Source organism: Desmodus rotundus, chromosome 9 (assembly GCF_022682495.2).
Source record: "Desmodus rotundus isolate HL8 chromosome 9, HLdesRot8A.1, whole genome shotgun sequence".
Classification (NCBI taxonomy): Eukaryota; Metazoa; Chordata; class Mammalia; order Chiroptera; family Phyllostomidae; genus Desmodus; species Desmodus rotundus.
The window spans coordinates 15,560,681-15,582,921 of NC_071395.1; the positions used below are offsets into that span (position 1 = coordinate 15,560,681).

Here is a 22,241-nt window from a genome sequence, read left to right on the forward strand (position 1 = left end):
CATGACTTTTATTTTTTTAAGATTTTATTTATTTTTAGAGAGAAGGGATGGAAGGGAAAAAGAGGGAGAGAAACACTGATGTGAGAGAGAAACATCAATCAGTTGGTTGCTTCCTATATGTGTCCCATCCGGGGACCGAACCCACAACCCAGGCGTGTGCCCTGACAGGAATCAAACTGGGGACCTTCAGCTTTGCTGGACGGCACCCAGCCCACTGAGCCACACAGCGAGGGCCCTGCACGACTTTTAACTCACGTTCCCAGCAGTGTCATTTGGTTTGATTGCTGTGCTTAGTCAGCTGAGTAAAAGATGCACATGGTGATACTTCAGACATCATAGAGACGTCCTCTGCTACTCCATCCTCTCCTACTTCCCCTACGGCGTCCTTGAGTGAAAAGGGTCTACACAGGCATCCAGGTTCAGTCCGAGGTTCAAAAGGGCCCCTGAGGTCAGAAGTCCCGCTTCTGATGCAGTCACCTACATTGACAATGGAATCGGGGGTCCAAGAGTGGCACTCCCACAGAAGGAATGGGCATATGAATTGATTGGGGGAGCAGTTTGAAAGGTTCCTGATATTCCCATGAAGTGAAAATGTTCCATTTCAGCCCAGCCTGACCGCTGTCATCTGCATCTCCTGGAGTGCAGCGAGACCAAGACTGGTTGGATTTCCTCCTCCCTTTCAGCAGTGTTGGCCCCCACGTCACTCTCATTTGGGGAGCACAGCTAGGAGGAGCCCTTCCTGCGGATCTGTCTGGCAGTCCTGTAGATTAAGGCAAAGAGAGTTTTGTAAACTCAGGTTTCAGTCACTAACCTGATTGGGGAAGACTTTCCCCTGGCTCTTGCCGAGGGAAGGGCACTCGGGAACCCCTCCTCCCGGAGGGCAGCTGTGTGTGAGCGTGATGCTGTCCCAGAGCAGAGCGGGGCATTCACAGTGCTTGGCACCCGGTGGGCCCTCCGCGTTACGGGACTCCTGCTGAGAGGGTTGGCCCAGTGTATTAATGAGATTTCCACTGCCCTGCTTTATTCCCTGAGCAGTTTATGCCGTCTCCAGGGACAACAGATATATCTGGGCACTGTGGTTGAGTGAACACCAGACAACTGTGTGGACGCCACACTGGCCTTCCTCCTCCCGCCCTCCCCGATCGAAACAATTGCCTGGTCCGGGGATGTGGGGGCAGGATCGGGAAGGAGGGGAAAGGAGAGGTGCCAGTTCTGGAGAGGTATGTGTGGCACTCTTATTTTGCTTAAAAGATCACAGAATAAGTAGAGTAAGTGGAAACAATTACTTTTTAATTAATAACTTGGGCAAGGTGAACAGTCATTTTGCAGGGTTTGACTGTGCACACCAAAACTAGAGCACTGTGCTATGCTTCAATAATTTATCATTTCCTGACGGGGGCTTGAAAAGGGTCCAGTCTGTAAGTACAAATCACCAATTTGCTCTGTTATAAATGACTTCTTTTAGGGAGAAAATGGATGTCCCCCCGAGTGCAGCGTACGTGTTCTCATTTGTTTTCTAGAATCTGTGGCTGCCAGGTTGCTGCGTCCCTTCGTTCACTCACACCAGCTGCTTCTCAAAGCCATTCCGTTCCTGTTTCCCACCGATCCATAGCGTCCTGTGTGCCGCCTTCTTCCCTGACCTGTTTGGTGTATGTCTTTATACTTCCCTTGCCATCTTTCTTTAAATAGTTCTGCAGTGGGCAGTGTTGTCAACCATGGAACTCCTTTTACTCAAGATCGACTCTGGGAAATGCTACTGTTTGGTGATAAGGGCCGTCCATACTAGGCACTTACCCAGCGCAAGTTGTCTCCACGTAGTAGAACTGTGAAACAAAATAGTGTAGATGCTTAAATGCCTTTTTTCCTAACTGTAGTCTCCTAGAGGTCAGTGAAGGATTTCCAGTTGCATTATAGCAAAGACATCTGTTCTAAGTGGGAGAATTTTTCACTTGAGTAAACACGGATTCCCTGCCTGTCTGCCCCCAAACCCTGGCTGCTATGCGCTCGCTCTCGGGCTGTGACAAAACAGAATGTTCAGCGAGAGATGGAAGTCGTGCTTGATTCTTCAGACTATTTGACTTCGTGTTCTGTTTTGGTCTTCTCAGCTATTCCTTGGCTAATCTTCCAACAAGTTGAATTGATTCTGACTTCAAAACTGTTTATCCCAAAACAGAGCTGTTGACAAGTACAAATACAGATGGCAGACATGTGGTATGATTTTCCTGTTCTCATCTCAGCATCCAGTAAGGGAATGGTACTGAGAGATGGTTTGCATCTTAGGCTTTTTTATTCAGTGCAATGCGAGTGCTTAATTATGGACAAACAGCAACAGTGTTTAAGGGATTTCCTTAGGTTCTAAAGTCTCGGCAGCATTAGTTTGCTGTGTGTGGTTTGCCGCCTCGGAGGCTGTAATAATCTATGAGAATAGCAACAGCCTCCAGGGAGTGACGTTGCCTGGTAATCCCACTGACTCACGAGGGACCCAGTACAGCACTCCAGGCAGGAGGGCCAGTCTGTCCCCTCAGTGCGGACCAGCACTGACCTCTGTCCTCAGAGCCAAGGATCCTCAGAGTGCTGGCTAGCTCTTCTATTCAGAGGCAAATTCCAGCCCATTCTGTGGCCAAGGCTATTCTTTTTACAGCCAAACTGCATTAACGTTCACAAAAAGAAATCGGTGGTGAAAGGAAGTCAGAGTTCGTTGTCCCTGGTGACCCTGTTTCTGGAGGCCCTTACGCGACAGCCCGGCTCTGACTGCCTGGACCAAGGCTGACCCAATCGGTGCCGAGCCAGACTCCACTCTGGGGGTTGCAGGGCTAGTCCTGACCTCTCTGGGGTCTGAATATCCAGCAAGTACCGTGTTTGGCTGTGTGTGTGTAATGCGTTCCTGTGTATAATGCACACCCATACTTTTGCCCAAACTTTGAGGTAAAAAAATCGTTTTAATTCAACTACTTATTTATATTTAGGTACTTGTTTTTTTCGTATTAGAAAGTATTATTTTGCATACGAATATTGTTACTGTTTTCTAGAGTTATGCTTTTAACACATAAGCATAAGTAAAAGAATTAAAAACATTTATATAGATACAGAATTGGTACTGCTCCAAGTATAATGCACATCCTTATTTTTCCCTCAAAAAATTTGGGTAAAAAGTGCTCATACACGGCAAAAATTCAGTCCTTATTCCAAATTTTCCAGCACCTGCCGCTTGTCATCCCAGTGCACAGCGGCACAGCACCGAGTGCCTGCACCCCCAACTGGCCAGCTCTGACTCGCCAGTTGGGGTCCAGTTTGCCAGAGTGGGTGGACACGCAAGAGTGGTACATGTCAAGTGACAGGACTGGACGTGACACGAACTGACATCTGCCCTCCACCTCTCTGAACCAGCTTCCCCTGTCTGGGAGGTGGAGGAGGGGCCACGTAGTGGGGATTTGAGAAAGTGGTGACGGAAGTCAGCTCAGCATTTATGGCATGGCAGCTGTAGGCAGGGCGCTGGGCCAGACCTCATGGGACGCTGAGGCGAGTGCGGCCCTGCTCCGCCTCTCTGTCCTGAGTGTGTAAATCTGGGTGTTCTGGGAGAAAGTGGTGCTCCCTGTGCTGTTTCTTCTAATTGGACCACAATTTTGAGAATTCTTTTTAAAATCTGAACACTTTAGATGGATTTGATAATCTCAACCATATGTTCATGTCTTAGAAGTCCAGATAACCCAGGACTAGATGATGTGGAAATACGATTATCTCCATCTGTTTATCTCGTCTCCCCACAGGCCCATGTGGCTCTGCCTCCCGTCTTCGTGCTTGTTTTTCCCAGCAAGTACGGGCCAGATTTTCTGTTCTGATTCATCTGTCTTATTGAAACATTTTCTTTTCTTAGTAATAGTTTGGAAGTAACAGCAGCTAGAAGGTGGACATACTGTCCAGAAAGTATCCAGCCATGCACTATGAAAAATAGAAACATTTATTGAAGAAGATACAAGAAACACTGTACATAGGACAATGACACCTCAGTCCCCTTCAAAGTAGGCACCTTGGGACCTCACACAGTTCTCCCCATCACCATCAGCTGCCCCGTCTTATTTTCCTGAATCTCGTCAACGGTCTGAACTCTCTTCCCTTTTAGAAGTGATTTTAGTTTGGGGAAAAGCCAGAAGTCATAGCGCACCAAATCTGGGCTGTAGGGGGGCTGAGTCACATGGGTGATTTGATGTTTTGCCAAAAAACTTTGCATGACACGTGATGCATGAGCGAGCGCATTGTTGCGATGAAGCTGCCCATCACCAGTTGTCCATAGCTGCAGCCTTCTGAATCATCCGAACAGCTTCTGCGGAGGGCATGTTGAAGCCTAATGCAAAATGTGATGCAGATTCATTGCTGTATTCTCAGTCATTTTGCATGTGACAGCCACACAGTACACATGCTCCCTCAATGGCGTCTACCACCCCCACTGACTAGTACAGTAAGGTCATCATTGTTCACACATGTGCATTCCAGTCCACTCTCCTTGGCTGCCAGGTAACACTGGTGTTGTGCAAACCGTTCTTGTTACATTAACGGTGGCTGGACTTTTTCCGGACAGACGTCATATTCTAAGATCTTCATGAAAGTATAAAACACTTAAGCCGTCAGGATAGACTAGTTTTCGAGGTCTTCTTTACAAATGTTCAAACACATATGGATTCTATTTATCCCAAGTTTTATAATGGAGTGGATGCTGGTGGGTTTGGCAAAATACTGTAACAATAATGTGGATTAAAGGAGAGGCAGCCTGTGAGAAGTTTACATAAAATCATTTTAGAGAAATTTCTTTTGCCATCATGTGCACACAATATTCCAAACATGGGGTAGTGTTTATATCAAATAGGACTGATACTGAAATTGCAGTAATGCACAAAAAAAGAGGTGAGTTGTTTAGGAGCTTGTTTGGGGTCCTATGACACAGGCATGTCCAGACCATGTGACATTTAACTAGTACAGTGTCTAGAATGCAGAACTGGAGGAACAGAGAACCCCGACCTCATCGTTGCCACCATCTTCGCCGTTCTGGCTGACGATGTTGAGCAGTTTCCGCGTGCCAAGCACTGTCGAAAGCACTCGCCATATCATCTCATTCCGTCCTCAGAGCCAACCAGTCATGGTCTCTCTCAACACACTGAACACAATTTCTTGACTTTGTGGACAGAAATAAAATGGTTTTTGGTATGATTGCAGGCGGCATAACTGAGTCTTCGAGAAGAGAAAGATTTAATTGTACATATACAAACAGCAGCGTGAACAACTACAGTTAAAATGTGATCCAGTCTTCCTGGCTGTATGCAGTTTCATATTTTCATCAGTTACTCAGGTAAAGGAATAAAAGATTCAGGCACAGACAAAATCAAGAGTAAAAAAGCTTAATAAGCTAGGAAAAGAATAAAGCAATCAACTGGAAACAAAAAGCACTTCAATTTAGGCCTTCGGGGTTTTTTTTAAATCTTTTAAGCATGTAAGAGTTTGGGACGACCCAGAATTATTGAGTCTCATTGTTGCAAGAAATTTTTGATCCCTCTGCACTCTAACCTCTGGTGGCCTGGCTTTCACTCCCGTCTGGTGATAGCCCTCACTGCCCTGCGTCCCTCCGCCCGTACATGCAGTCCCTGCAACAAGCTTGTGAGAAACCAAACAGCCTCCCATTCCACAGATAGGAAAAGTGAGGCTCACCACTGCTTGTGCAAAGTCATGCATCTAATTTGCTGTCTGTCTTCCGAGCTCATCCTCCATATCTTGTCACCCCAAGTAAAATGTCAACTGGAGAGAAGAGATCCCACTGATACCTTCTTGCATCAGTCACTGACTGTCTTAAGTATTGTTTTGCAAATAAGCAAATACCAATGAGTTTAACATCCTGTTGCCCTTGTATTTAGCAGGGAGAGTGGAGGAGCGGATCATTGGGTGGAGAAAGAGCACCAAACCATTCTTGTTAACAGAAGAAAGTGCACAGTAGCATGAAGAATGAAGCAAAAGTCAACCTGCCTCCTGAATATACAATATGTAAATTAAATGTCCATTGCTTTCCCATTTTCAAGAACCTAGAGTTTGAATAAAATTGTGAGAACTTTTCTCTTCTTACACAGATGGTCCCAGAGCTCCAGAAATCTGTAGGCTTTAAAAAATTTCATCTGGGTAAATTTTGAGATGCTCACTTGGACCGGTACTAGGAGGGCCAGTGTGAGTGTGAAAACACTAGTCACGCAGACCCTGGCATGGTGGTTACCAGAAGAGAGGGGGAGGGCCGGGAGGTAGAAGAGGGTAAAGGGATCCAGTGTATGGTGACGGAAGGGGACTTGACTTTGGCTGGTGAGCACACAATGCAACATATAGGCGATGTGTTGTAGATTGTATACTTGAAACTTACATAATCTTATGAACCAAGGTCACCCCAATAAATTAATTAAAAACCACTGGTCAATTTCAACTATGGGAAAGGTTATTCGTGAGTTACCAGAGCACATGCTCCATGTTCAGACACCTCTGGTTCCTCCCAGCCCCCGACCCCTGCCCCGAATGTGGTTCGGCCTCCTCACTACGATACATTCCAGTACAAATCTCTTCAGAATTTGATTTCTGTAACAGTTTTCAGCCTTCTTTCCTCCTCCCTCAAAGCCTTCCTTCCAGGCAGGTCTCACACATGCCAGGCCCTTTCCAGGACTCCGTGGTCAAGTTCCAGAGGTGGAAAAGCAGAAGCAAGCACACACGAAGAGCCCTCTCCCACTGATCCTGGTAAAGGAGAGGGGAGTGACCAAAGAGCTCTCAGAAGTGACATTCAGGTTCTGCTTGCTGTGTCACCTAGTTCCCTCCAGCTGTCCTTCGCCTTTTGCTCAAATGATCTGTGTTTCTGAAACGTCCCAAGTCTCCAGTTAGCCCAACTGGTTGCTGCTCATCAGTGAAGGGATTGAGGTCTGGGGGAACCGGCCGCCTCCAGCCAACCAGTCTTGGTGGGAGAGGGAGGTGGTCACAGCGTAGGTAGGGACCCTTCCGGGGGCTGAGACGTGGGCAGATCCTCTAGAGGAGGGCGCCCAGGCCTTCATGTGCAGAGGAAGCCCCTGGAAAGCTCTTTCAATAGCAGAAACCGGCTCAGCGGATCCACAGCGGGGCCTGTGAGTCCGCATTTCCAATGAGCTCTGGTGGGGTGGGTGCTGCAGGCCCACGGCCCCCACTTTGAACAGTGAGACTCGATAGGCGTTGCAGTCAGGGCAGGGACTACAGTGCATTCAGTGCCACCTTCTTCTAGAATGTTCTCTGTTCTTTATTGACAGGAAAGACTGCTCGCTGTTTATGATGCAGTTCAGATGCGACCTCTGTGACCGTTTGGGGTTTTCTAGAGTTCATCTCATTCAACTCCTTTAAAAAAATCCCACTTACCGTTCACCTCATAGTAACTTGTGTGGGCTCTATTTGTTTGTCTGTTTGTTTATTCTGCGTTTTTACACAAGGCTTTCATGTACATGAAGTCGTGGTGCACAGCCTATGAATTTTACCAAGCTCATGTGGTGTGTGCCCACCACAACCGATTCAGAACAGCTGCGTCACCCCCCAAACACTGCCTTCGAAGTCACTCCGCCCCCCGCCCCCGGCCCCTGGCAGCCACGGACCTGTTTCGGTTCCCACAGCTTCTTCAGAGCGGTACAGAATAGAATCGTACACCCTGTAGCCTTTGAGTTGCCTCCGTTTTCTTGCGTGTAGTTATGAATCTGGATAGTGTCATTCGCCTTTGCTTTTTGTCCAAATAAATGCCTGGCACGCATTCGGTGTTCAGATACTCATTTTAATAACTTATTGTCATCGGTCAAAGTCCTTTGAGAAGCCCGACATCTTCATCAATAAATCCCAGATGGGATAGGGTCTCTAGGGGCTTGGAGATTTTGCTGACTGACTTTGTGCTGATTCTTCAGCTGAGTGTTTCCCAACTTGCCTGGTCGAAAGCATCTCCTGGGGTGTGGAATAAAAATACAGATTTCCAGGACTTTCTCCTGCAGATTTTGATTTCACGGTCTAGAAAGAAGCCTGGGGAATCTACACCAGCACTTCCCAAATCTGGCTTGTACCAGAATAACCGAGAAGACTTGTTACACCACAGGTTGCTAGGCTCCGCCCCTCAAGTTGCTGCTTCAGGAGGTCTGGAGCGGTGTCCAGGTGATGCTGCCCACGTGCTCTGGTGACCCCACTTTGGGGACCACTGCTCTGCAGGCTCCGGGCTATGATCGTCTCAGGTGATTCTTACATGTTTCCAAATTCATGAAATCCAGCTTCGGTGCAATTGAGAGGAGGGGGAGCGTGCTGGGGAGCTTCCCTGTACGCAACTTGGCTCTCTGGCATCACTCCCCCTGCCCCACCAGGGATGACCTAGTGGGCCCACATGGACTCGGCAGAAGAGGACACAGAGGCTGACTGATACCTTCATTCTCCCTCTGCAGGGAGACCAAGATAAAGGCATCTGGCTCCCACTGAGGATGCCAGCGCCAGCTATGGGCAACACCTGTGCCCGTTCTGTCATGCTCTGCACACGGGCTTGAATGGTGTTGATGTGGAAACGGGGTCTTAGAGCATATATGTCTTAGAGAAAACCAATGCAATTAAGGCTGGATTTGGATGCAGAAGGGTGGTTCCTATGGATGCCAGGATGAGGGTAACAGGTGTTCTCCTGCCCATTAGAGGAGAAACTGAATGGAGAAAAAAAGACACATCCTTTTTTAAAGGATGTACCTTTGCAATCCCATCAAACCTGAAGGACCATGTGCTCTTAGACAAGTGTGTGTTTCTTGGGTTCGGGTAGACGGGGTGCGGGGGAGAACAGAGATCTCCAGGTCTCGGGAGGGAAGGGAGGGGCTGTGGCTGCGGCGAGGTCTATGGCACATGGCACTCAGCCCCCTTCCTCTGCAGGTGTCTGGGTTTGGTCTGCCTTTGGGAGAGGAGACCACTTTCTGCCATTATCAAGGGCACAAGGGGCACTTTCTGTGTGGCCCTTTGGAAAGTGAGCAGGGCCCTGGGCCCCCTTGGCTGAGAATAAAGCTGTTGCGATTCATGGTTCATTGTCTCCGAATGTGCTGGGAAGCCATAGGAAGGTCCCCTGTGGTGTAGAGGTTTCTGGTCATGGAAAGCCAACCTAAGAGAGGAAGGTAATGTCCAAAGGACTCTTAGGTCTGAGAGATCTGACCTAGAGAGTAGGCGCCAGCGGCCACGTCTGCTCAGTGCAGGCAGCGGTGGCAGCATCACGGGTAAAAGTAAGACAGGACTCCATGAGTTCTGATTATTTGGTTGCATGGATGATCTCTTCACTGCTTTTATAACTAGTTTCACTGAATTTTTACGTTTTATTTTTACCTTTTAACACCAACTTACTAGGGAGGAGGGCTGTCGTTGCTTTGCATTGCTCCTTAGATCAAAATATTAGCAGAACTTTTAACATACCTGTGCAGAGGACTACAAAATATTTATTCTGAGGGCTTTTTGCCTGCCTTATTTGTCATCTCTCACTTCATTTTCACCTGTGACCTTCTTTTCACCGTCAACTTTTAATTCTTTCTGTTGATGGCCATTCAAGGTGGCAAACGAAAGTGAAATTTACTCTGTAAATGTTGTTTTATCCAATCATTTTATTCCATTCCTGGGCCGGTTCTTTTTTTGCCACTATATTTAACGAGGTAGAGGATGGATTGGCTTGGCTGTGACTTTCTTTGCTCACTTAGTCTGTGACAAAGTAATCACTAAACACGGTCAACAGGAGGAAGGACAAGGCGCTATCAAAGCATTGTGAACGTAGAGTTCACCTCTGAATCGTTAATAGTTGGCAGAACTTTGTGGCATTTAATTCTGTAATTTGTAATACTGGAGACAAGATGTGAAGCCAAGTCACCAGATGCCGTGCTGCCTGACCACATGGGAATATGGTGTGTCTCGCTTCAGTAGTAACGTATTAGAGCTCACACTGACCTTGGTTAGCAGACAGCTTGTCAGGAGTTTACATTAAGATACAATTATTTTATTGTCTAATTTTTTCCCCTTAAATATTAAAGCCTCTCTTTAAAAAGAAGCAGTCTGGCCTTTTGAGAAAATTAAAAGAAGAAAGGATTTTTTAAAAATGTGTTTACAAAGGAAATACTCCCTATAGCTTGGCATGTCTTTTTGATCTTGACCTTAAGCTCTTGCAGTCTGGGGTGGCAGCATTAAAGGTACCTGGGGCTTAAAGGCGGTGTGGGTTTCAGGTCAGCACATTATAATGGACTTAAACGTCCTCTGGACTGAAGCTGGTGTTTCTTGTGACATGGGAAAGGGCAGGATGAGATTCCCCGAGGCCTTTGCAGGCTGCGTTTGTGCGGCCCTCTGCCTGGCTTCCTGCTCACCCGCCTTCTCCCACGGTGCCAGCTCGGAGCCTGTGAGGCCATGCAGCCCCAGCACATCCAAGCCCAGCCTCAGAGCCCCGGAACACACCCCACCGCCACTCGCACCAGCAGGTCTTCCTACTCGCCAGGTGACACAGTGCCAGGTGCTTACGCAAGAGGCTTTCAGACGGCCGGGAGCCCCAGGGCCCTAGTGACAGACTCCACTTTGTGTTTGTCCCACCAGGAGTTTCCTGGACTAACATATGACTTAATCCTAAGGGGCAATTATGTAGCCAAAGACAGGCATGAAGTATCTGTTACCCTGAGAACCACATAACTAATCTCTATACTGATATTCATCTTTATGAGAGAAAAGGGCACAAATAGCATTACCCCAAAACATTGAAAAGTGAAAGTTTTCTTTCCTTCATTCTGGACACTCAGTTTGATTCCTTAGAGGCAACATTGTTTCTTGCACATCGTTCCGGAAATTGTTCATGCACGGAAGCATGTGTAAGTGTGAGAGCCCAAATGAGGATCAGCTTATGAAGACACAAATTAAAGCATTCTGTTCAACGTCTGTATTTCTCACCTAGCAATCACATCGGCACCTGTTATTGAATGTCAGTGATTTCCTGACATTCAGTTTGCTAGAGACCATGTGGTGGATTTAACTGGTTTCCTACGGCTGGATATTTACTTCTCTAATTGTTGGCATTACGAACACTCTTTTGGACATCCTTGTACTTTTGTTCATTGTGTGAGCCAGGGTTCTTTTAGCTGCAGGTGCAGAAAAGCTGGTGAACAGAACGTTGACGGATAAAGGAAGACATCTGATTTCCTCACTGAGTCTGTCACTGGGGTTTCTGTGTTTGGGGAAGACATTCAGTGTTTCTGTTTTCCTGCTCAGCCACCGTCAGCGGGCTGGGTGTCATCCCTGTCGTTGCCCAGGCTCAGGAGGGTTGTAGGTCTCGCACTGATACCAAAACTGGAATAAAGCATCTGGTGGGGGAGATTTATTCCCCCAGTACCTGCCAGCCCTCTCAGCTGACACGCTGTCCTTGGCCAGACCAGGGTCACGGGTGAAGAGGGACTTGTAGCACTGGTTTTAGTCTGGGGACAGGGAGAAGCCTGTTTTGAAAGTGAGAGGTCCCCACTTGCCGCACGAATGTAGCATCTGGGTTCTGTCTGCAGAGAGTGAGTGAGAGAGGCTGTTGGGTAGTGGACCTCAGGGTCTGCCCTGTTGGTTTATGCAGGTATGTCAGTCGCTAGATCAGAGGGTACTGCCCGGTGTGTGTGGTTTTTACACATAACGTCGGCTTTACCGTGTCTAAGTTGACAATCCGCCGGCATTAAGCACATTCACAGTGTTGTACGACCATCACCAGTGTCAACCTCCAGAACTTTTCATCATCCTAAACAGAAGCTCCAACAATCACTCTCCATCTGTCTGTCTGTCTGTCCCTCCAGCCCCTGGTAACCTCGACCCTTTCCGTCTCTATGAAGTTGCCTGTTCCGCGTATTGCACGTGGGTGGAATCATACAATATGTGTCACCTGGGGCCTGGCCTGTTTCCTGTACTATGATGTTTTCTGGGCCCATGCATGCAGTGGCATACACCCGAGGTGCCTGCATTTGAGCACGGGAAATGCTCCCATGTCCCCCCGAAGAGCAGCCTGGTCTGGAGTTCTAGCGTTAGTGAGCGAGTGCTCTCGCTCTCCTTGGTCCAGTCGAAACTGGTGATGATGACGCATTTTAAAGTTCATGTATGGGACAGGTAAAAACCAGTATCTCATTTACAGTTATTCTGAAAATACTGTTCGCATTTGTTTTATTTTCTGTGATGTCCTTTCATAATTTTGGGTTATCTTTTTATGGATTCACTATAGCTCTTTGTATATTTGTCTATTTTATACCTAACCAATACTTGCTCAGTTTATCATTTTTTAAAATTTCTTCCATATTCAGAATTTTTAAAAAATCATCCTTTCCTTCATGGCTCCTGGGTTTTGCCTAGAAGGGCATTCCTAACTCCAATATTTCAGGGGAAAAAAACACATTGTTTTAAATTCTGTTGAATCCCACTTTTGCATAGCTCTGCTCCAAATGGAAATTATTTGTGGCGTAAAACAGCACACTGACTTCTTTTTTCCCTTTGAATTGTTCGTTTTGTAGGGGCTGGTCTCCGACTCCAAGCTTTCAGTGTCACAGATGCCACCTAAAACCAAGTGGCCCTACACCAAGCACGTCACCTCCAGTGGCCGTTCTCTGCTGCAGTGACCGTGAGGAGCAGTCGGGACTTCATGGGATTTCTACTTTGGGGTCCAAGAGCGTCTGACCATCAAACAGCCGGCACTTTCCGGCTCGCTCCTCCTCATTCCAAACTGATGGCTTGTTTTGAAGAGGCCGACGCGGTCACCCACTTGGACAAGTCCCGGAAGAGAACCCTGTCCTTTGTGTGGAAGGCCCCTGCCCAGCCCGTGGGGGACATTCCTGTAAGAGAGTGAAGTGCTGCTTCTTAGTAACTAGCCTTCCACCTGAAAAGAGGGGAGCTTCCCCTCCACCCCCCACCTCTTGGCCACTTTCTAACAGGGACGGGGTCCCTGGAACTGCCCAACTAGAGGGCCTACATGGAGGGTAACTACAGAACATTGCCCCCCACTCCCCTCTTTGCCACACCATCCACTGTCCGGAGTGTGTGATTTCCCTCCTCCTTGGGCACAGATGAATCTTGGTCAACATCTCCAGGAAATTCTCAGTTGAGGACCAGAGGGCTGCTGGTGGGAGGGCAGAGAGAGAGCTGAGAAGGAGAGAGGGAGGTGGACAGACAGGTGGACACCTTCCTGGGCCCTGGGGAAGCCACTGAAGTCTCTGCTCCTTGGCTGGCCCGCTATCCTGTGGGCGCCATGGGCCAGGGGCCCAGAACCGTGCCCGGCCACAGAGGGTGCTGTGCAAGCATTGTGGTTACTCAGAATGAGACACTTGCATTTGCCAAGAAGGGGAATTTTATTGTTGTTTTCAGAAAGCGGTGTGTTTCTTTTCTTCCTCAGTTGCTTTTCCCCACTCGCTCATAAATACAAGAGGGAGGCTGAACCTGAGGGTGGCGGCATCCAGGCCCCGGGGCCCCATCCAGGCTTGCCCTCCACACTGGGAGCAGTGAGCGGGGAGGGCATTCCTTCCCCTCCTTTCACCCTAACGCAGCAGGAGAACAGCAAGGAGCAGAATCCCGTGCCATGACGATGCCCACTTGGCTGCTGGTGTGACCCAGTTCCTGCCATGCCTTTGGTTCTGATCCAGGGCAGGCATGTGTGGTGTGTGAAGTCCTCACACCTGTGGAGTTGCTTTTATTTCTCAAAGCATCTCATTTTTATTCTCGGATTTACCCTCATAGCTGCTATGTGGTGCTACGTAGGAAGTAGCTTAGACGCTATGATCTTCGTTTGGCAGAAGGGGCTAAGTCACTTGATTGGAAGCCTCTCCCAAAGTCACCCCATGCTCTCGCACACCTGGGCTCCCTTCCCGCCGTAACGTCCACATGTGGCACCTGAACCGTGACTCCTGCTGGGCCTTAGCTCTCTGGATGGCTTCAGCTAATTAGTCACATTTTTATAGCTGCTTTCTGAATATGCACAGTGAGAAAAATAACATTTGCCAATAATCCCTGCCTTGGTGAAATTTTGGGGCGAATAATGAGATAATGTTCCTGAAACTGATTTTTTACTGAAGAAAGTCATGTATGTATTCAACATATTACTTAATGGTATTAATTAATGATTTATTTTCAATAGAACCTGTGATTACAATGGCATTGTACGGTTGTACAAAAGAATTATAAATTTTCAACTGATGATGTAATTCAATTAACAATATACCAGTAGTGCCTAATAATAAAGTCAAAGATAAGACCTTTTGAATCGAAATACTTAAAGAAGCTACCCTTTAGTCAAATCGAGATTTCTAATGACTGTGTTTCTTGATTTGTGCTTGTCCTTTCCTATTTTCATTATTTGCTGCAATTGCGTTTTTGTTTTTAAAAAGAATGAAGTCACTCAAGGGAAAATGTAATCATTTCTCTCTGGTTCTTCTATTTATTTAGACTTTTGTTCTTCTTTATCTTTTTGTCGTTCTCCCTATTCTAGTAGGACAACCCGCGGTACTATTTAAGGAGGACTGAACCCTCAACCTGTGCTTTCTTCTTCCACAGTTTATCAGTCGTCCAGTCATGTTTTGTTTCCTGGGCAAGGATTGAATCATCTGTTGTGTCTCAACAGACACACAGCAGAGCCCGTTCTGACGGCCACATGGAACCGGGCTCACCGATGCCGACCCCTGGGCAGAGGCTGGAAGGTATTGAAGGACCTGCCCCTGGTGCAGCTTGCCACTGTATACAATAGCTGGGTTGCCATCGTTATTTTTAGTTATCTATTTTCACTTCAGAGTTACTAGTTTCCAGTTTCTGCAACACGAGTAATAAACGCCGGCCTTGGTTGACTGTTGAACAGTTCTTGGGGAGGCTGGGGCGTGTGCAGTTGCTGTGCTTGTTGCAACAAACACTCTTGGTCTGCTCAGCCCCACACACCCAGCTGACCAGGGAGTCAGAACAGTGCTACCGAGCCCCAACAGCACCCACCTGCCCCAGCCCCACCTTTACCAGTCCTCCCAAGCTCTGAAGCTACGCAGGCAGCTCGAGAAAGAAATGGTCTTTTCTTCCATTTTTAAATAAAAACTCATCCAGTTTTCCTTGTGACTTTCCACAGGAGGTAGATGGCTCTTTGCAGCCTGGGTCGGCGAACGGATCAGGAGTGAGAGATGGTGTGGATGGCGATGGAGTTTTTTCCTGGTTCACTATGTGGCTTTAGACCCCATTGGCCCATGAACTTCTTAAACACACAAACAAAAGCAAAAAACTAAAACATTAAAAAAATACATTTTATTGATTATGCTATTACATTTGTCCCATTTTTTTCTCCCCTTTATTCCCCTCCACCCTGCAACCCCCTTCCACCAGCATCCCCACCCTCAACTTATTTCATGTCCATGGGTCGTACATATCAGTTCTTTGGCTTCTGCATTTCCTATACTATTCTTAAGCTCCTCCTGTCTATTTTGTACCTACAATTTATGCTTCTTATTCCCTGTACCTTTCCCCCATTCTCTCCCTTCCCCGTCCCCACTGATAACCCTCCATGTGATCTCCATTGGTGTGATTCTGTTCCTGTTCCAGTTGTTTGCTTAGTTTGTTTTTGTTTTTGTTTAGGTTCAGTTTTTGATAGTTGTGAGTTTGTTGTCTCTCTCTTTTTTTTTTACTCTTCATATTTTTGATCATCTTCTTTTTCTTAGATAAATCCCTTTAACATTTCATGTAGTAAGGGCTTGGTGTTGATGAACTCCTTTAACTTGACCTTATCTGGGAAGCACTTTATCTGCCCTTCCATTCTAAATGACAGCTTTGCTGGATAGAGTGATCTTGGATGTAGGTCCTTGCCTTTCATGACTTGGAATACTTCTTTCCAGCCCCCTCTTGCCTGTAAGGTTTCTTTTGATAAATCAGCTGACAGTCTTATGGGAACTCCTTTGCAGGTAACTGTCTCCTGCTATCTTGTTTCTTTTAAGATTGTCTCCATATCTTTAATCTTGAGTAATGTAATTATGATGTGCCTTGGTGTGTGTTTCCTTGGGTCCAACTTCTTTGGGATTCTCTGAGCTTCCTGCACTTCCTGGAAGTCTATTTCCTTTGCCAGATTAGGGAAGTTCTCCTCTATTATTTTTTCAAATAAGTTTTCAATTTCTTGCTCTTCCTCTTCTCCTTCTGGCAGTCCTATGATTTGGATATTGGAATGTTTAAAGTTGTCCGGGAGATTCCTAAGCCTCTCCTCATTTTTTCGAATTCTTGTTTCTTCATTCTGTTTTGGTTGAATGTTTATTTCTCCTTCTGCTCCAAACCGTTGATTTGAGTCCCTTCACTGTTGGTTCCCTGTACATTTTCCTTTATTTCATTTTGCACAGTCTTCACTTTTTCCTCTATTTTGTGACCATACTCAACCATTTCTGTGAGCATCCTGATTACCAGTGTTTTGAACTCTGCATCTGATAGGTTGGCTATCTCTTCATTGCTTAGTTCTATTTTTGGAGTTTTGATCTATTCTTTCATTTGGGCTATATTTCTTGGTCTCAGCGCAGCTGTTACATTGTAAGGGGTGGAGCCTTAGGTATTCACCAGGGTGGGGCAACCCTCTTTGCTGTGTTGTGTTGACGTATGTGGGGGAGCGGTCAGAGAGGGAACAATGCTGCTTTCTCATCAGCTTTCAGGTACTTCCCCCACTACCCACAAGCAAATTGGGCCCTTCTTGTGCTGATTCTTGGGTGGGTGGGATTGTGTACATTCTGGGACCCTGTGGGGCTCTCTAATGAACTCTCCTGTGAGGCTGGGAGTTTCTCCCACCACTGCAACTCCCACAGGTTTAACAGAGGTTTTGAGGCTTTATTTCCCTGTGATAGAACCCAGGGTTGTGGGTCTGTCTTGCTCCCCAGCTGTTCCTCCCAGTTTATCTGCACACAAATGTGGGACCACCTGGTCCACCAGCCACCACCTTTCCATGAGTCCTCTCTGCCTTGGCTGCCTGTCTCTGCCCCTCCTACCAGTTTTAATGAATATTTCTTCTTTAATTCCTTGGTTGTCAGACTTCCATGCAGTTTGATTTTCTGGCATTTCTGGTTATTTTTTGTTTTTAAATTTGTTGTTGTCCTTCTTGTAGTTGTGCGAGGAGGCAAAGCGTACCTACCTATGCCTCCATCTTGACCAGAAGTACAGAAAACTAAAACATTAACCAGCTAGACAATGCTCGACCTACCAGGAAATTACTGGTGCTATGGGATTTATTTTCCTTACTTATTTCTAGTTAAGTGCTCTGGATGTCATAAAGGCATCCAGTTACTTGCCCAGGAAATCTAGTCTTTACCCCCATTCAATCCCACTTCCCTTTATTCTTCCCTTCATTCTTGACTAACATGGCATGCCCAGGATCCGATTGGAATCCCTGCCTTCGCTCAGTCTGGCAGACCCAAGCTCGAGGCTAACCCTGGGCCACCTCTGTGCCCCAAACCCTTGTCTTTCCCCCAGTGCCCAGCACTGCTGCTCCAGCCTCTTCGCCAGGATACTCCTGAAAGCAGAGAAAACATTTCAGAGTGGCCTGGAGACGACCCTGCCAGCCCACCACGTGTCTGAAGTCTCATGTTTAATTTTATAAATCATGCAAATGTTGCTTTCTAACCCCAAGTGTGCTGCTTTTAATATGAATGTGAATAAAAGGGAGGCCTCAGGAAGGGCCGTCCTGCGGGTCCTACCCCCTCTCTGATGGTTGACCCTGCTGGGAAGCTGGTCTCCCAGGGGGTTGAAAACTCCAGTCTGAGCAGCCACAGGGCAAACTCCTTATTATGCTGCTGGCATTCCTCCCCTTCTGGCCCCAGCCTGTTTTCCTGCCTCTTCCTCTGCACAGACCCTAATGTTTCCCTGAGTGAGTGAGTGTCTGTGTGTGTGTGTGTGTGTTGGGGAGGTATCATTCATCTAACAAAGTGCAATAGATTTGTTAATTGTAAGGAGACCTCAGTATGCCAATGGGAATTATTTTCACCAAGGGAAGACAGCCTATTTTATTTCTCAAACATTTCCCAACAGACCCCTGGGGCACTTTGGGCCCTGCCCGACCTCATCGGACGCAACCTGCTTCCGTGTGCCCACCTGTTGCCTTCTGACGGTTCCTCATACTACCCCACTACTCACGATGCTCTCTCTCTCTCCCACGGGGGCAGTTCAGCCCTCTCCTTTGTGGAACTTTTCCCCATCCTTCTTGGGAGGCAGATGTAATCGCCTCCTTAGCTCTGATATTGAAGCTGTCGTCACACTGTAACGGATGAGGATGGGCCTCTAAGCGTCTCTCCTTCTAGATTTCAGTTCAGAAACAAACCACCGCCCTGCAACCCTTCTGCACCTGCAATGATGCCAGCACACAGTGGTTCTGCAGATGTCCAAATGCATTTAGAGTTCAGGTGGGAACTTTAAAAAGCTGTCAGAATTTTTGCAGTGTTCTGTGGGTCTGTGTTAGGCTTCTTTGCTTTTCACTTGTTCTGGATGTTTTGGAGTGATGAAGGCATTGGAACAAAGTAGCATGCCCCTCCCTCCCTGAAAAAGATTCAACCCAATGTGGTTGGAGTCCTGGGCAGAGAAACTTCTGCTGACACTTTTCGTGAACACTATCTCTGTCCCCCAGTCATCAGGGTGGTAAGCCCTCGGCGCGCGTCTGTGCCAGGAGGGCTTCGTGCTTCTCCTGAGCAGACTCTACTTCGGCCCCTCGACAACGGTGTGTGGTAGGTACTGTCATTGGTTCCATTTTTCAAATGAAGAAACTGATGCTCCAGAACTTGCCTAAAACCTCCAGGAATTAGCAGAGTGGAGATCAGAAATCAGACAATGATTTGGCTACAAAACCTGCGCTTGGTCACTGCACTGTGTGCAGGTATTTCTAATGCTGGGCGACCATGCCAGCCATTCAGCAATCATACCAGCTACTCATGGGAGTCGGGGACGGAGCAGTGGAGGGTGGGGCAGGGCAGGGCTCCACAGCAGGGGTCCATCATTATCATCACCTGGGGAAACCTCTTTCATTGTTATTATTTTAAATCCTCACCTGAGGATATGTTTTCTTATTGATTTTAGAGAGAGAGGAGGGAGAGAGAAACATCTATATGAGAGAGAAACATCGATCAGTTGCCTCCCACCCATACCCTGCCTGGGAATTGAACCTGCAACCTTTTGGTGTACGGACGACACTCCAACCAACTGAGCCACTGGGCCAGGGTATCTGGGAAACTCGTAGTGTTACTAATATGGCAAGAAAGATTGAGGACTTTTACAAATCTTTCATTTGTGAGATTCTACTTTCTTTTCTAGCGAGGAACAATTTTTGGCAGAGGGGAGAGAAAGTGCAGTGGCCTCTGTATTCCCTGATTGGTGTCTGTTAGGAATGCACAAGCCCAGAAGCCCAGGGACCTACACTCGGAAAAGACCTAAGGAGTGCAATGCTTTGCTGTGTGGTCAGAGCTTACCTTACCGGTCAGGTCATTTTTATGTTGACATTTTTGAGTGGCTCACATGTAATGGTCTGTCCTCAAGGCACATTAAAGACTCTAGTATTTACCCATTATCATCGTTGTTGGTGCTAACTGATGCCAGGAAAATGCTCTCACTCCCTCCGTGGTGTCTTTGGGCCTGTGCTCAGCTCCCAGGCTGCCCAGCCCTCTTTCGCAGCAGCACGCAGATCCCCCTGCTGTTGCCCTGGCTGGGGCTGCAGAGGAGGACAGCTTAGATCCTGTTCCTGCTGGTACCGGGGTGTCAGAGTTTCCTGGGGGTGCAGAGACTGTGTTCCAACCATCTCTACACACAGCTACTACCACCAGCAGTGGCCAGCCACACGCAGGGACAGCAGCCCAGCCCTCGAACCCTCCCTGGATGTCTGTGGGCTGGAGGGGCTCATGGCCCTCAGGAGGTCGTTCACTGAGGACTTTGCTGCCAGCCCCAGCACCCACTGCAGGTAATGGGCGGGGGTGGGCCAGTCCATCAGGTGGTGGGGTGACGCCAGCCCCCAGGGTGCTGAGGAATGTAAACTTCTTGGAGTCTGATAGAAAGAGATCTCAACCATGTTTATTCTTAAGGATATGAGACACCCTGATTGTAGGAGGGCTACTGGTCAAAAGGGCTGGGTATGATAATCACCTGGGGGAGTATGCTCTCTTAGACAGGGTGAGGTCTCCGACATGTTGCTATAAATAAAACAAAATATAAATATGTGTTTTATATTTTAGATATATAAATTTATACTACATAAATATACACTTATACAAAAGAATAAAGAAAAGCATTCAGTGAGTTAATTGTTGCCATCCTCCCTCACCTCTCCCCATCCCCCACCTCCAGCCTCTGACTCCAAACTCAGACATCTTCAAGGAAATCTGATTTTATCAGCATACACAGCAGTGACAGGAAAAGTTGCTTTTTGATCCAAATACTTAATGACCTCTTCTCAGTACTTCTATTCTTCCCTTTCAGAGTCAGGGTGAACCAAGCTTTGATTCATTGGAAACTTGCCTGCCCTCGGATAGGAGTGAACAGGTAACAGCTCACGTTATGCAAGGGCGGTGAGGTTGGTATTTTGAATTCAGAGAGGAAAGTTCCAGACTAGGAACTCAGAGCTATTAGACTAGTAGCCAAAGCAAGAGAGAAGGAGGCAAGGGTGTAATACACACATCGCGTTGTTCTACCAATCAATACCGGCCTTTGTCTCTGAAGTTATCATTGGCAATTGTAGAAATTGATGGTTTCAGTGATTTGTTTGCCCACCCAGCCTTGGCGAATAATTCATCTCTCCTCCCTGCTCCCAAGCCCTCCTTCATAACGCTGACCTCATAAGACCATGCACGGTCCCAGAGGTTAGCTCAAAGGGCAATATAAAATATGCATACCCACTGATTTACTATTCCTTTGAAGTCTTAAAAGGAACGCAGAATAAAGCATGGTATAATGTTCTTATTCAATTTTATCAGAATTGTCATCAAGACTAAATGGTCTCTCTTGCACAGGTGTTAGCATTAAAAGACACACAAAGCTTCCAGCCATTGGAGATGGCAATCACTGGTATTGGTCCGGAAGCCACCCAAGTTTATTCTTGCGACTGGCCTCCATTTCTCTGTGGCATTTCCGTTAGCCACCCTGTCCCCATCAATAACAAATGCATATTTATCCACTCGGGCTTTTTACTCTGAGCTCTTCTAGGAGCAGGCATGAGACTGGGTTTTCAGCTGCTGCCTGGAATTCTTTAAAGAACACAGGTTGGCTGCAAAGTTCATTGGCAGCTTGGGTGAAGACCAGCTCCTTTGACATTTTCCCCTTTGCTTTTCTAGGACAAGGAGGAGGCCTCTAACAGGACCATGACGAGACCTTGGCTGGACACTGTCCCTCTTACCTATCCTCAGTGCCTCTGGCCATCTGAAGCACCAACTAGTGGTGGGGCTGGGGCTGGGACAGCCAACCCATTTCCTGTCTTCCACACCCTGGACTCTCCCGGGCCACCCACGGCTACTGGCTGGTCAGAGGGACCCGGGCCAAAGCACAAGCTGCCCGGAGTGAAGGAGGCAAATGGAGAGGGCAGAGTGGGCTACTCCAGGGAGGCCCACCTGACTCTGGGCAAGAGGGAGCCAGTGCCCCTTCGGAGATCCAGCGTGGGACTCCCCAACTGGGAATCCTGCTTTGCCTTTCGGCCACCTTGGGCATGGTTTTGGCCACTGGCCTTGGCTACCTGCACACCCATTGTTGCCGCAAGCAGACACAGGTGTCCTTCAGGGAGCCTGCCCGAGATGCTGTTGCCAGGAGCGACGGCACTGAGACTGGGAGAGTCAGGCAGGTCCGGGAGAACAGGTGTGTTTGGTTGGAGCCGAATACGACTGGATCACTCCCTCTGTGGGTAGCGAGGAAACAGTCCTCTGAGCAGCCCGGCGTCCCAGGCTCCTCTGTGGCCTCCTCAGACGCTGCGGTCTGGCGTCTCAGCCAGAACAGAGCTAATGAGAGCAGCTGATGAGCGCCGGGCGGCTGCCGGTGCTCGGTGCTCGGTCAGCGGAGGAAGCAACGACAGGACTTTCATCAACAGCCTCCTTCCCGAGCTTTGTTGTCTTAACATCTGCATTTGGCTGTTTTTCTTCTTTTCCCAATTAGACGTTCTGTTTGAAGAGTTAAACTCAACACAATGAATATTGTATTACCCGCTCATTAACTAGACTCCTGTGGCCTCTGAGCTTCCTCCGTTGCCTTAAGGACCCGCGGAAATGAAAACTGTCCCT

General features: G+C 47.6%; 1 protein-coding gene across 1 annotated transcript; it reads left to right on the forward strand.

The window, feature by feature from the left end:
- Nucleotides 1–10,312: 10,312 nt before the first annotated feature.
- Nucleotides 10,313–21,891, forward strand: REELD1 (reeler domain containing 1). Its single transcript, XM_024568770.2, is given in 11 exon segments — nt 10,313–10,400; nt 10,403–10,519; nt 12,633–12,850; nt 13,624–13,628; nt 14,560–14,723; nt 19,631–19,825; nt 19,828–19,955; nt 20,458–20,520; nt 21,309–21,576; nt 21,579–21,818; nt 21,821–21,891. Coding segments are annotated over 11 exon segments (1,557 nt in total).
- Nucleotides 21,892–22,241: the final 350 nt, after the last annotated feature.